Here is a 14,756-nt window from a genome sequence, read left to right as displayed (position 1 = left end):
GGTTCCCATTTTTAATTTTGGCCAGAATCTATAATACATTTTCAAAACCACAAAAAAAGAGAGACTCTAACAAATGTTTCAAAGATCACAGAATATTAGAAGCCAGCAAGCTCTGAATCTGAATATCTGTCTCTACATTTCTAGACTGTGTGACATTGGTTAGGTTACTAAATCTTTAAAGTGTAGTTCATTTATGAAATGGGGATAACGATACTTATCCCATAGGATTGCTGTGAAAATTAAATGAGTTAATGCATGTCTGGCACATAGCAAGTACTGAAATATTAGTTCCCTTCTCTCTTCATTCCAAGAAAATGCTATTCAGACTGAATTTTCAGACACAAGCACCTAATATAAAAGATAATTCCATAAATAGATTACATAAGCTGAAATATTATTATGCAAACTATTGTATTTGAAATAATGTTTGAACACATTTATACAGCATTTGGGGCATATAAGAGACAAACCTTAGATGGACCTGTGTTAGGTGTTTTACAAAATGGATACTAATTAAGTAGTCATCAGAATGTTAAAAGGCTTCGAAGATGATTCCAAATAGAGCTGCAGTACTAAATACAAAATCTAAACTAAGTAGCAAACAAATAAACAAAACCTCCCAAAAACTTAATTCTAAGGCTGCACAATTTAAGCTTGACCAGGCTAGAGAAATTCTATAATTTCAGGATAAGAATTTTAAGGCTGAAAGAGCCATCTGTTATTGATCACGGCTGAGAGCAAAACCTGAAAATTAATAGCTCTAAATAGCTTGTCTAAGCTTGAGAAAGGAATAATAACCAGGGAAGATGCTTTAATATGACCATTTTGAAATAAATGCATAACAGAGAAAAAAACTGTACTAGACACAATAAGCCTAACAGGATTTGAAAAAAGTAAGTAATCTTCTCCCTATCTAGAATTTAAACACTGACATTTTTCAGGTATAAGATGATAACTCTGATTCCTTCTTTGATGTATACATACAGTAACTAAAGATGCTAGCACTAATATTGTTACACTAGTTTATTATTTGAGGCTTTATATTTACTTGCTGAGTCTTTCTGATTATCTCTTTTTTAAATTCTTAACCAATTTTCCTCATTTTTAGTTCCCTGTATACTCAAGACCCCCTTGTCGCTCCTGCTGTGTCCTCAAGGCCATACATGGATAGAAGGCCAAAAGTATGTTGTATGTGAACTCTGTGGAGACTGTGTGCCAAAGTATCACCAGTTGAGTACCTTTACATCTTGTTAACAATTGGCTCTGACTTTGCAAATAAAGTATGAAATCATACATTTAACCACTATAAACAGATACTTCCCAAAACACATTGAAAGTAATTAATGGAACAAATTAAGTATATGTAATGGTAAATTTTACTTTGGAAATAATTTTCAAAGGAAGTAACCTCAGCATTATATATTATACTAGGGGCCTGGTGCACGAAATTCGTGCACTGGGTGGGGGTGAGGGGGAGTGTCCCTCAGCCCAGCCTGCCCCCTCTCACATACTGGGAGCCCTCAGGCATTGCCCCCCATCAATCTCCAATCGCAGGATCGGCCCCCTGCGGCAGGCCTGGGCAGGGGACCCCCAGCACCCCGCGATCTCCCGCTCTGCCCCTGCCCAGGCCTAAGGCCTCTGGCCAAGTCATTAGGCCTGGGCAGGGGACCCCCAGCACCCCGCGATCTCCCGCTCTGCCCCTGCCCAGGCCTAAGGCCTCTGGCCAAGTCATTAGGCCTGGGCAGGGGACCCCCAGCACCCCGCGATCTCCCGCTCTGCCCCTGGCCCAGGCCTAAGGCCTCTGGCCAAGTCATTCAGGCCTGGGCAGGGGACCCCCAGCACCCCGCATCTCCCGCTCTGACCCCTGCCCAGGCCTAAGGCCTCTGGCCAAGTCATTAGGCCTGGGCAGGGGACCCCCAGCACCCCGCGATCTCCCGCTCTGCCCCTGCCCAGGCCTAAGGCCTCTGGCCAAGTCATTAGGCCTGGGCAGGGGACCCCCAGCACCCCGCGATCTCCCGCTCTGCCCCTGCCCAGGCCTAAGGCCTCTGGCCAAGTCATTAGGCCTGGGCAGGGGACCCCCAGCACCCCGCGATCTCCCGCTCTGCCCCTGCCCAGGCCTAACGCCTCTGGCCGAGGCGTCCTGCCCAGGCAGTGGAGACCCGCAGCAGCAGCGGCCCCGCGATCGTGGGCTCCGCTTTAGGCCCAGGCAAGGGACCCCTAGTTCCCGGGACTGCCAGCTTTGACCCTGCCCAGCTCCCATCGCTGGCTCCACCCCTACTTCCTGCTATCACTGGCCAGGGCGGCAAAGGCGCCTGATTCTCCGATCATGGCTGGGGGGCAGGGCAAAGGCGGCGCTGGGGGTTCTTAGTGCCCCCCTGGGGTTCCGATCACTGTCAGTGGCAGGGGGCTTCTTTCTGTTTTCCCTTTCGCCTCACTGCATTGTGCCTACATATGCAAATTAACCGCCATTTTGTTGTCAGTTAACTGCCATCTGAGTTGGCAGTTAATTTGCATATAGCCCTGATTAGCCAATGAAAAGGGTATGGTCGTACGCCAATTACCATTTTTCTCTTTTATTATATAGGATTATAGGCCTGGTGCACGGATTCATGCATGGGTGGGGTCTCTCAGCCTGGTCTATGCCCTCTCTCAATCCGGGGCCCCTTGGGGGATGTCGGACTGACCTGCAGGGATCGGGCCGAAACCGGCAGTCCGACATCCCGCAAGGGGTGTAGCAGTGCCGAAGGGGAAGGTGGCCGGGAAGGAGCCTGAGCCGGGGCTGGGCGCCCCACGGCTGCGTAGCACTGCTGTGGAGGCGGAAGAGGCTCCCACCACCGCAGCTGTGCTCGCCAGAGGTGAGCCTGGCTTCTGGCTGAGTGGCGCTCCTGCTGTGGGTGTGTACTGACCACCAGGGGGCAGCTCCTATGTTGAGCATCTGCCCCCTGGTGGTCAGTGTGCTTCATAGCAACTGGTCATTCCGGTCAACCGGTCGTAATGGTCGCTTAGGCTTTTATATATATAGATTATATATTCTAAAGAGCAGGAATCTTCTGTAACCTATGGTCCAGTGCTGACCACCAGGGGCATTTACACTGAATATTCCATGGTGGCAGTTGAGAGAAATAAGGTACCTTAACTGCCAAGTAGAATGTAACAGAAGCTGATTCAATTATGGGGGTAGAGGTGGTTGAACCAAAGCAGTGTTCACAAATGTTGACTCCCAGAGTAAGGGCATTGGAATCACCTGAGTTATTTGTTAAACTAGAGTCCTCCTGCCAGACCTTATGAATAAAAAGCTCCTGCTATGGGGCAGTTATTAAAAATTTTTCACAGGTACTGTTTGCTGGTAATATGAATATGCAGTCAGCTTTGGGTAACTGTTAATCTAGGTGATTTCTAAGAGTTCTTTCCAAGATTCTAAATGTTAATTGTAGGAAAATTAAGTGTAAAATAGGGTTAATTGTACAGCACAGGCTATGAAGTCAGAGTGCCCGCTTATCTGGGTAACTATTGCCTAGTTACTCTCTCTGCTACTAGTCTTCACCTTTAAAATGGGGATAACAATAATGCCTACTTTATAGAGATGATATGAAGAGAATGCATGTGAGATAACGTATGTAAATAAGCAGAACAGTGCTTGGCATGTAAATAATAAATGGTAGCAACTGGTATTATTAAACCACTACGACCACCACATGTCTGAATGCCAGTGCACCATATATGCTGCACAAATCCTACTTGTGAGCAATGACATATCTTTCTCTGGGCAACACCAACTGGTTTATATGAGGACTTTTCTTAGCCTTTTTAGCACCAAATTCTAATTGAGTTAAATATCTCAGGAAGGGATTCAATCGTCCGTATACACGTAAGAGTGTATAGAAACGAATGCCTATGAAGCACTCCTGGTTTATAGGTTGTAATTTTTTCACTTGTCTAGTTGTTTGCCCTTTAAGGTAAATTCTGTAATTTAAAACACTCAGAGGCTTTTCTAAAGCAAGAATAATCAAGGTACAGTATCACAATCTTTCTTTGTCACACCTTAAGTTACTTATTTTGACTTTAGGGTGATTTTTAAAAATCTTTTAAAGAAAAAGCCCATGATTTTTACATTATTCATAGAACAAAGTTTAAACATTCCAACAGATCAGCATATAAAGAGACTGAAGTGACTGCCCATCTGACAGTCTATGTTGATTCCAATTTGCACCATATTTTGGAGTAGAACCAAAATAGCCTGACTTCAAGTATAAAGCTTCTTTGGGGAGAATATATGACTTGTGAAGTCTTCAGGTTCACTTTCAACTGACAGTAATACAAACATGCATTAGTGAAAATACACACCAAATTAATCTCTTCTGCATTGAAATCCTCAGCCAGGAAAGCAGTCCTAGTTAAAACTTCATGGCGCTTGGTTTCGTGAATCTGATCCAGTTTAGTCCCTATTACCAGGAGTGGGATTTGGTTCTCAGCAAACTGTTCCTGGTCATAGTCCCTGTGATAAACAATGAAGAGGTGAACAGAATTTACCTTTCTGATGTAGATGTATAATATTTAAATGCAACTAGCTTATACTATTTTACTGATCATTCACTGACTCACCTATAGACCTATTTTTCTCCTAATTTCTCCCATCTACTTGTTTATTTAACAATCCATCCTCACCATCTACAGAGTTCCAACTATTTATCTAACTACTCAAAATTTGTGCCCATGAGCCCTTATAGACTACTTGAATAACTGAGTGCCCACAGGTATACCAAGGTAGGTTGAGTTGACTTCTCCCAAAGCTCTATCTCCTAAGGCTCAGGGATTTTTCTATATAGATGCACAGAGTGGATTCAAACCTCAGTGTAAAGAAAACCCTGGAAACTAGCATGGCCCTCAAGCCTTGTGCCAGAGGGGAAAATGACAAGCTTCTGGGTATCTGCAAGGTTATAAATAAACTCTATACTACCATACATATTTCTGTCTATGAATTACAATGAAAAATAGATTGTTCAAGGAAAACAGGAAATAGGGATGCTAAAGGCCAGAATAAATCAACCATTAAGATGGTTTCAATACATGGAAAGGGAAGAAACAGCTAAACCACAAAATGAATAGTAAAAGGAAAGAATTGAATACCAAACAGTTGTTTGTCCTGATATGAGAGCTGTGGGAGACAGGACAGGGAGAACAAGGACAAGCAATACAAATCCCTTAGGGTCACTGTATAACCTTGGGCTAGTTACCTCTCTTTGTTGGTACAATAACAATTGTACCAGCACTACAGTTCTTTACAATTCTTTTTTTCTATTTCTACCCAAAGGATAGAGTGGTATTCCTTCTATAACTAAAAGGAACATAGAGCCCAACGTTGTTGAATTAAATTCTATTCACATATGAGAAATAAAAGGTTTGGCTTTTTGACATGTTATAAGCTCAATTTACAATGGTCAGCAAAATCTGGTTTCAAACACCCGATGACAGTAAATCAATATTGCACAATCCAATCAATACAAGCCAGTTGAGCATAGCTGTTTTTCTTCCTTTGATATTATTTCCCTTTCTCTTTGAATAATCTAAATTAGGGGTGTGTGTACAAAATTATTATTTTTTTTGCCTTTTACAATAATCTTGTAGAACCTCAGTTACTATTCAGCCTTGCAACACAATTGTTTTGAACTATTAACTCCCATTTCATAAAAATATTACCATTCTATTTATTGCAACAAAGCCAACAATAGCTTGAGTTCAAGACCTTTGATTCTTTTTGCCAATATCATCCCTGATTTAGGAGAAATTGTCTAAAACTGAAATCTGCTTTATTAGATAATAAAGCATTGAGAGTGTCCTCTGTTAGGATCATTTTATTTTCCTATACTCACTAAGTACGGTGCATATTCAAATTTTTGTATACAGTTCATCCAACATCATCTTTAATACACATATATCTCTGTCACTTGTAGTCTTGCATAATCTCTTGCAAATCACATATATTACATATGTAATATAATATGCTGCACGTGTTATACATTAGCATATGTATTATATATGTATCATAACATACATGTTGAAATACACATATAATTTGTTCTCATATCTTTTTTTAGCTTCCATTTTTTCTCTCTTTTATTAAACCTTACATCCAATTTAACTTTGGCAAACACACCAAAAAAACCCAAAAAATTGCATCTTTCAGATCGCTATACTTAACTACCATTTTAGAGAAGATTTAGGATTCAGAGAAACAAATTTAACAGCTCTTATCAGCAAGCAATCAGCAAAATCCAGAATACAAAAAATTCTAAAAGACAAACAAGCCATCTTTTTTTCAAAAAATAAACTGCTAGAGGGTAAAAGATAAAAATTTAAAAAGGAAGGGGAAGTTAAGATGAAAAGAAAGTAAATACAATGAGTGGACCTTACTTAGACACAGATTTGAATAAACCAATATTTACAAGACATTTGTGTAAATTAAAATAATATTCTATATTAAAGGATTATTGTTAATTTTAAGTATGACAATTACATTTTGGTTATGTTCAAAAAGTTCTTAATATTTAAAGTTACACACTGAAGTACACAGATGAAATGATATCATATCTAGGATTATCACTGAAGATGTTTTGAAGTAAAACATCTGTGCTCATGGATTAGAAGAGGCAACAAATATTCTGACGTGATTTATAGGTTTATTGCAATTCCAATAAAAATCCAAGCATAGCCCTAACCGGTTTGGCTCAGTGGATAGAGCGTCAGCCTGTGGACTGTAGGGTCCCAGGTTCGATTCCGGTCAAGGGCATGTACCTTCGTTGCGGGCACATCCCCAGTAGGAGGTGTGCAGGAGGCAGCTGATCGATGTTTCGCTCTCATTGATGTTTCTAACTCTCTGTCCCTCTCCCTTCCTCTCTGTAAAAAATCAATAAAATGTATTTAAAAAAAAATCCAAGCATAATTTTTGCCAATATAGACAAGCTGATTTCAATTTTATATGGTGAGGCAAACTAGACTAGCTAAAGAATTGGAGGAATCACACTACCTAATTTTAAGACTTACTATAATGCTACAATAATCAAGACTATAGTATTGGTGAAGGGATAGGCAAACAGAGCAATGGAATGGAATTAGGGAGTCTAGAAATAGACCCATATAAATATGGTCAACTGATTTATGGCAAAAGAGTAAAAGCAATTCAATGAAGAAAGATTAATCTTGTCAATAGATTGTGCTGTGACAATTGGACATTCATATGCAAAAGTCACCCTCAACTAAAACCTTCCACATTATAAGTAACTCAAAAAGGAGCACAGATCTAAAAGTAAACCTAAAACTATAAAACTTCTAGAACAAACAAAGGAGAAAATCTGCATGTTCTGGACTTAAGCCAAGAGTTCTTACACATGATACCTACCCAAAGTATAAAATATAAAAGAAAAAACTGAGAAATTAGACATTTTAGAAATGTCGAACTATTGCTTTGTGAAAGTCACCGTTAGGAGAATGAAAAGGCAATGTACAGACTGGGAGAAAATATTTGCAAATCAAACATCTTACAAAGTGTTATTTTGGAGGGTGCATTCTTGTGCTTGCTATAACATTTCGAACCAATTACGAAGTAATTTGGGCTTACCCATTTGTTACCAAGACTCCGGTTGGCACCAAATCCTTGTTGAGAGCTTCTGATGACCAACGATACAAGTTTTGGGATGACTTCTTATTTGTTAAGTCATGTACTAAAATAATACCTAAAATAATCAGAGAAAATAATGTCAGTACAGGAACAATTCTTCATTTCCGAATTGGCAAAGTGAGACTTAGTAAATAAATAACAAGCATTGAGCTGCTTAGTGAACCTAGCATTGTAGTAGTAGGTATAATACTACTCAGACACAATTATTTTAAAATTTCTTCTACAAGTTTTTACAAATAATCTACCAAATTTCCTTTGTCAGTCGAACTTCTAAAAATTCTATAAAATGTCATTAAACTTTTAGAATGTCTTTTCTTTCTTTTTCTTCATTCAACACTTAATGTGTGCCTACTCTGTCTGATCCTAATTGCAGAACCACTTCATCAAAAAAGAATAAAAAATACTTCAAGTATATAAGAAATTATATGCATTCAAAAAGCTAACTGCACTCTGCATAGTATTGCACTCTGCACAGTATTGTCACAGACATCATACATACACATATTACTTATTTTCACTAAAAATATTAAATAAAATAAATTAAAACAGTATTGATTTAATTTGATACAACTGTTATTCTTTACCTGGAAAATGTTTTCCTGTAGATTACATGGGCCTGCCTAATCAACTCAAGAGTCCAATTTTTTAGTTCTTTGAGAGATACAGTTAAAAGAACAAAATAAATAATGCCATTAGAAGGGGATAAGAAGAAATAGTCAAGAGATACAAATAATAGAAAATAGATGGACTTTTGAGAGATGAGGAAAATGATAAAATGTAATGAGGCTCAGAAATACAATTAAACAGAATCAGTTAAGATCCTAGACAGGAAAGAAAAGCAGGTAATTATTCCAATAAGCTATAGATAAAAAAGGAAAAGCTTTTATGCCTAATGAAATTTAAGATATCTTGAGGTCAAAAGACTATAGGTTTTTAAACTCCCAACCTTTTGTATTACCCAGATTCTACTGTGAAGAGAGGATGTGAAACTGATGATTCCTCCATTTTCATGTCAATTTAAAAAAGAAGGGCAAAAGAGTTAGAATTATTTGGCTTCTCTAGATGTTACAGACATTTGTACAATGAAGGTGCTTGTGCATGTCATAGCTGACTTGTTCAAGCTGGCTCAGATAAATCTGTTCTCTCACCTGGCATCTGGAATAAATAGAGATCTGACAGTTGTCCCCATATCGAACTGCATTCACTTTACCTTCCTCAATGAGGTGTTCTATTAGGCATCAAGGACACATAATTAAAAATAGATTTTTTTAAAAAGGAATAAAGAGCTACCATTAAAAAACAGAGCTGCCTGGCTGGCGGGCTCAGCGGTTGAGTGTCACGGTTCAATTCCCAGTCAGGGTACATACCCAGGTTGTGGATTTGACCCCCCAGTAGGGGGCATGCAGGAGGGAGCCTATCAATGATTCTCTCTCATCACTGATGTTTCTATCTCTCTCTCCCTTCCTCTCAGAAATCAATTAAAAAATATATTAAAAAACCAGCTAACATTTATTCATCACTTACATGCTACATATTGTACTTTACATGTGTTATCTAATTTGATTTTCAGAACAGTTCTATGAAGTAGGAATTACCTTTATTTTATACATGTGGAAACTGAGGCTCAGAGAGGTTGAATAACTTGCCTTGAACTCAGTTAATTTGACAATAAAAGATTGAGGAAAAACAGAATAAAGTCTTACTTTAGGGCACAGGAGTGGCAGATATTTTCTCCTCTCCCTATTACCCAGGTATAAATATCATAAAGCTATGGGTGAGACTTTTGGTTGGGAAAGTGAAAGGATTACAAAGGTTTAGATGAGCTATTAGCTAGACTGGAAGGAGTTCATTTCTTAAAAAAAAGATTTCTATTTAAGGCTCTGGAGTTTTTAAAGGCATTTGAGTACTCTTTCCTTATTCTCCCTCTTTCATTTGGGTTGAGAGTTCCTGTTTGTATGAGCTAGGAGGGTCACTCTGGGGGCCAGAGCAAAGAAATCAGGTTGACAGCTGATCAGAGTATGTTCTAATCTTAAAAGAGAAAGAGGTAAAGACATACTTTAGAGATTTTCTTTGGGGATTACCAGCCTAGTTCACTACAGTGGGAAGAAGGTAAGCTCTTGAGAATGTTATTACTAAGAATAAAGACTATGCATTTGTGTGTGTGTGTTTTTAAGATGTTTTTCTTAATTGATTTTACAGAGCAAGGAAGGGAGAGGGAGGGAGAGAGAAACATTAATTGGCTGCCTCCCCTACTCACCCCCGCCACCCTTACTGGGGATTGAACCTGAAGTCCACCCTGACCAGAAATTAAACCCACAACCTTTTGGTGTATGGGATGACAATTCAATCCCTGGCCAGGGCTAAAGGGACTTTTTTTTTTTAAACTTTAAGAAACAGAAATATGTCTCAGTCTTCTCTGTAAAACTAACAAAATATATGCAATTACTTCAGTAATATTCAAGGAAGAGACAAATCACTAATGAATAGTAGGTATAGAAAAGACAGTCAAATAAGTGGATTTAGATGGCTTTCTTCTTTAGCACTTATTAAGTTTATGACTCAATTCCATAAACTTTCTAGGTTTTAAATGGTTTTTAACTTTATTACTTACAATTTTTATCTTTACATTTATTTTGCTCTTAACTTTTTCTCAAAAAGATCTAAAAAGAAGTTCAAAAGTGTTATATATCTAAACTTTTCTTTGCCAGATCAGATTGGTATCAACGTTGACAAAGTCATTTGGCTGATATAAACCAAGTTTTATCACTTGATTTTAGTTCTTTTCTTTCTCTCCTTTTCTCTAAGAAGTCATCTATGATTATCTTACTGTTTTTTTCACTTATATTTATTCTTTTAATATATGCCATTATCATGTTCTTTCCTGCATGACAATATCATACATTAATGTCACTATCTTATAACTCTTTTGTTTCATTTTTTTTTCTTTAGGTAGACTGGGACACTTTTGGACAATATTCTATGGTTTATATCCTGTATTCTATAGTTTATATCGAATGATAAGAAGCTTTTTCTCCTTTTTATTTTTATTTTTTATAGCATCCACAACAGCTTATGACAAGGGAAGATAAGATAGTGAAAGAAGAACATAAGAATGAAGAAGATATTTAGCAATTACAATGCTTACCTAATAGTGAATGAGTATAAATGAGTATTAGCTAAGCATACACCAGGAGGGAAGAGGTGAGATGCCAAATCTTTTGGTACATCAATCAAAGACAAGCTGATATTATACTTCACAGTACAAGGTTTAAAAAATTTAAAAAAGAGAAGAAGATAAAGAAACTCTATAGGTAAATCACAGGTGTCAGTGGTTTAGTCTCTTGACAGAGTAGGCCCTCTATGAATTGCAACTATGACCTCTATCACATGCCTCCATCTGGAAATCTGTTCGAGGTATTTGAATCTCTATACCTGGAGGAATTTTTTGCACCCCTAAAAATACCCTTAAGCATCTCTTTATAATTAATTACATAGGACTCTCTCTAAGGGGAGATGAAAGAAAGAAAGATTTTTATTTCTGTGACATCTGGCTTAGACTGTGGGATTCCTAACAGCTCTATTGTATTTTCCCAACTGACTAGAGAAATAGCACTCCCAGGGGACAGTGTTTTGAACGTTCCATGTTTTATGTCAAGTTCCCTAAATACAATTTTATTTCTCAATATTTAGTTTATGAGAATAATATAAATAGAAACACTAAACAGAGTAAATATTTAATGTTCTGAATTACATGGTTAGAATCTAGAAACATAAATTTGAATGTGATAGGCAGATTTATATTAAGAGTTGTGAGTCATTACACCTTTCTTAAATTAAGATGAGTCCAGCATCCCACAGCACTCCATATCAGATGATCTGTACTCTTAGACCATTAATACATGTGAGAAATAAAAAATGCTTTACCATTGATAGAGTTGTAGAATACTGCTCTTGTGCTCTTCACACTGCTGGCACTGCCCACAGAACCTCCAACATCCCATAATTCTATATAGTAGGTCTTCTCTACTGGGGTTCCTTCTTTGTAGTCATGAACCTAAAAAATCAATCCATCAAAATACTTATTATAGCCACTTAGGAAATTGGTAAGCACTCTCATTCCAGTTTAAAGCACTGGACACTACTTATCAGCATCCCTCTGACTCTGATCATCATCTCCTCTCTTTCAAACTTCCTCCCTTTAATTCTCCAATTCAAATAATAATCTTTGACCTCAGAGGACTCTATATGTACATCATTGATCCTAACACCTTTCACAGCTCCCCCTTCCACTTCCAAATCATCCCTTTCTAACTAAGTATAAAATCCATGATTTGTCATTTTAGTCACTCCTTTGTCCCTATTTCACATTATATTCACCTGACAAAATTCCAACACTAATTATATCCACCTTTTTTAAAAAAAATATTTTTATTGATTTTTTACAGTGAGGAAGGGAGAGGAATAGAAGTTAGAAACATCGATGAGAGAGAAACATCGATCAGCTGCCTCCTGCACACCCCTTACTGGGGATGTGCCCACAACCAAGGTACATGCCCTTGACCGAATTCGAACCTGGGACCCTTCAGTCCGCAGGCCGACGCTCTATCCACTGAGCCAAACCAGTCAGGGCTATATTCACCTTTTTCTTGATTTCCATGTCTACAACCCAGGCAGCTGAATGTGAAGCTTAGGAAAATACACATTCAACCTGATTGGATTCATTTTAACTTTGAAGCTTCCTTCAGTCAATTGCATACAGTAGTTCATTTCCTATTTTTCTCTCCTAGGTAATTATTTCATACTTTCTCCTCTTTTTCAAAATTTCCAATATATCTTCCTTGTTCTGAAATACAGCTAGTAACCTTGCTTCCTGTGACAGAAACAATCAAAAGAGAACTTCTACAACCTGTTCTTCCCATATTTACCCACCTCTCTGCATTTGTGCCTGTAAAATCTATTTTCCTTCCATCTATTAGAGATAGGCTGTCTGTGTCCCTAATGACAAATACCCACCTCTTGTGCATGAGATCCCCCTCTTTCTTATCAAAGATGTAGCTCCTCTCACCATCAAATTTTCCTTCTCAGTTGGATAATTCCCACCAGCATACAAATATGCCATAATTTTTCCTATCTTAAAAAAAAATTACCTTCTCTTGATTGCATGTACTTCCTTAAGCTATCATGTTGCTTCTCTGTTCCTTTAAATTAATTAATTTGTATTGTTTTGTGTTCACTTCACAAAGTCAAGTATCTTTCCATCACCCTTTATCCTCCTTTACCCTCTTTTATGTCCCTCCATCCCCTTTCTCTCTTGTAATTACCATACTGTTGTTTGTGTCTATAAATTGTTGTTTCTTGCTTAATCCTCTTCATCTTTTTCACTCAGCCTCCCAAAGCCCCTCCCCTCGGACAGCTGTCAGTCTGTTTTCTGTATCTATAAGTCTATTTCTATTTTGCTTGCTTGTTTATTTTGTTCATTAGATTCCACATTGAAAGCATATGGTATTTATCTTTCTCTGACTGGCTTATTTCACTTATAATACTCTCCATGCTTATCTTATCTCCATGCAAATCTTATCTCCAAAAGGATAAGATTTCCTTCTTTTTTATGGCTGAGTAGTATTTCATTGTGTAAATGTACCACAGCTTTTTTATCCACTCATCTACTGATGGACACTTGTGCTGCTTCCAAATCTTGGCTATTATAAATAACTAGGGGCCCAGTGCACCTTGAAAAGGAATTGTGGGCCTCAAGGCTATGATGGGCATAGAAGTATGTCTCAGCCCATCCTCCGCACCCCTGCCAGGCCCCTCCCGCTGTGGCCCCCAGGCCCCAGTCTGCCGGCAGCCCCAGTCTCACTGCCACTGCTCCCACACGCTGATGACGCTGGCCCAGCTCGCACTGGCTGACAGGTGTGGCACCAGCAGTGGGTGTGAGTGGGGCTGGTGCCATCAGCGGGTGCGAGAGGCGACTGCTGCCATGATCACCCCTCAGGAGCAGGGGGAAATGGAGAAACTCTCAGGGGCAATCATGGGCCGTCAGCGGCCACTCGCACCAGCTGAAAATGCCAATTGATTGGAACCAGTACCAGCGGTGGCTCCAGTGCTGGCAGCAGGTGTGAGCGCTAGGCGGGACCACAGCACGCTGGAGCAAAGAATTTTCAGTAACCACCACAGGATCACCCCAATGACAGTGACCAGCGCCCCACCTTGGTCTGGCACCCCCGCTCACTTGCTCCACCATCCCACCGCGGCTGACGCCCGCCATGTTCTGTGCACACCCCCTGGTGGTCAGCACACATCACAGCGACCGGTTATTCAGTTGTTTGGACTCTCAAGGGGACAATTTGCATATTAGCCTTTTATCATACAGGATAATCATTTTTACCTAAATATAGATATAGCATCTTCAAATTCAAAACATTTCAGGCCTAATATTGAAGCCACATTGAGATGTTTCACATCCTACATCAGCTCCTCTATATACCTTTCCACACTATGCTTTGAATTCCTACCAACCCCTTCAAAATCTGATTCTCATTATATTTACTAAATAATCATGTTACTAGGGATTTGTTTTGTGTGCAATGAAGTAACTAAAACTACGTGTTCTTTTTTTAAAAAAAAACAACCTGTTTATAGATGAGTTTACAGATTGAGCTTCAAGCCTCCTTTCCCTGCCCATACTGAATACAAAGAGTCAAATATACCAACTAAAGCATCTCAATTCTGTTCAGAGCCTTGTTCACCAGGTTATAAAGCCTCCACAATAAGTAGACTACTCCTGTATGGACACTGGAAAATTCTTGTTCAAATTCTGTTTACTATGGCTGTGGTGGGCTTATAAGGCCAAAATACAGGGTGTCCCAAAAACATGTATACACACACACTTTAACTGATAACTCAATTTTCACTCCTTTTCAGGCTTAACTGATTTAAAATAATGGGTAAAGCCAGACTAAGCTTTAAACAAAGCCAATTTATCTACTAGACTTTTTTATGGGGATATATAAAAGATAAAATTTATGGTACAAAACTAACAGCAGTTGATGAACTGAAGGCGCACAAATACAGAATGGAA

The 14,756-nt window shown here is 38.8% G+C and overlaps 1 protein-coding gene across 1 annotated transcript in view; it reads right to left on the bottom strand.

Moving 5' to 3' along the window:
- RABL3 (RAB, member of RAS oncogene family-like 3) overlaps positions 1 to 14,756 on the bottom strand; it is a 44,780-nt gene that overhangs the window by 9,650 nt on the left and 20,374 nt on the right. Inside the window, exons 3-5 of the mRNA XM_006755352.2 lie at positions 11,600 to 11,729; positions 7,616 to 7,730; positions 4,345 to 4,495 (exon numbers count right to left, since the gene is read on the bottom strand). Of these exons, the coding sequence (XP_006755415.1) occupies positions 4,345 to 4,495; positions 7,616 to 7,730; positions 11,600 to 11,729 (396 nt within the window). The remainder of the gene's footprint in view (positions 1 to 4,344; positions 4,496 to 7,615; positions 7,731 to 11,599; positions 11,730 to 14,756) is intronic.

Source organism: Myotis davidii, unplaced genomic scaffold, assembly GCF_000327345.1.
Source record: "Myotis davidii unplaced genomic scaffold, ASM32734v1 scaffold292, whole genome shotgun sequence".
Classification (NCBI taxonomy): domain Eukaryota; kingdom Metazoa; phylum Chordata; class Mammalia; order Chiroptera; family Vespertilionidae; genus Myotis; species Myotis davidii.
Note: the sequence above shows the minus strand (reverse complement) of the source record. Positions and strands in the feature narration are given on the sequence as shown.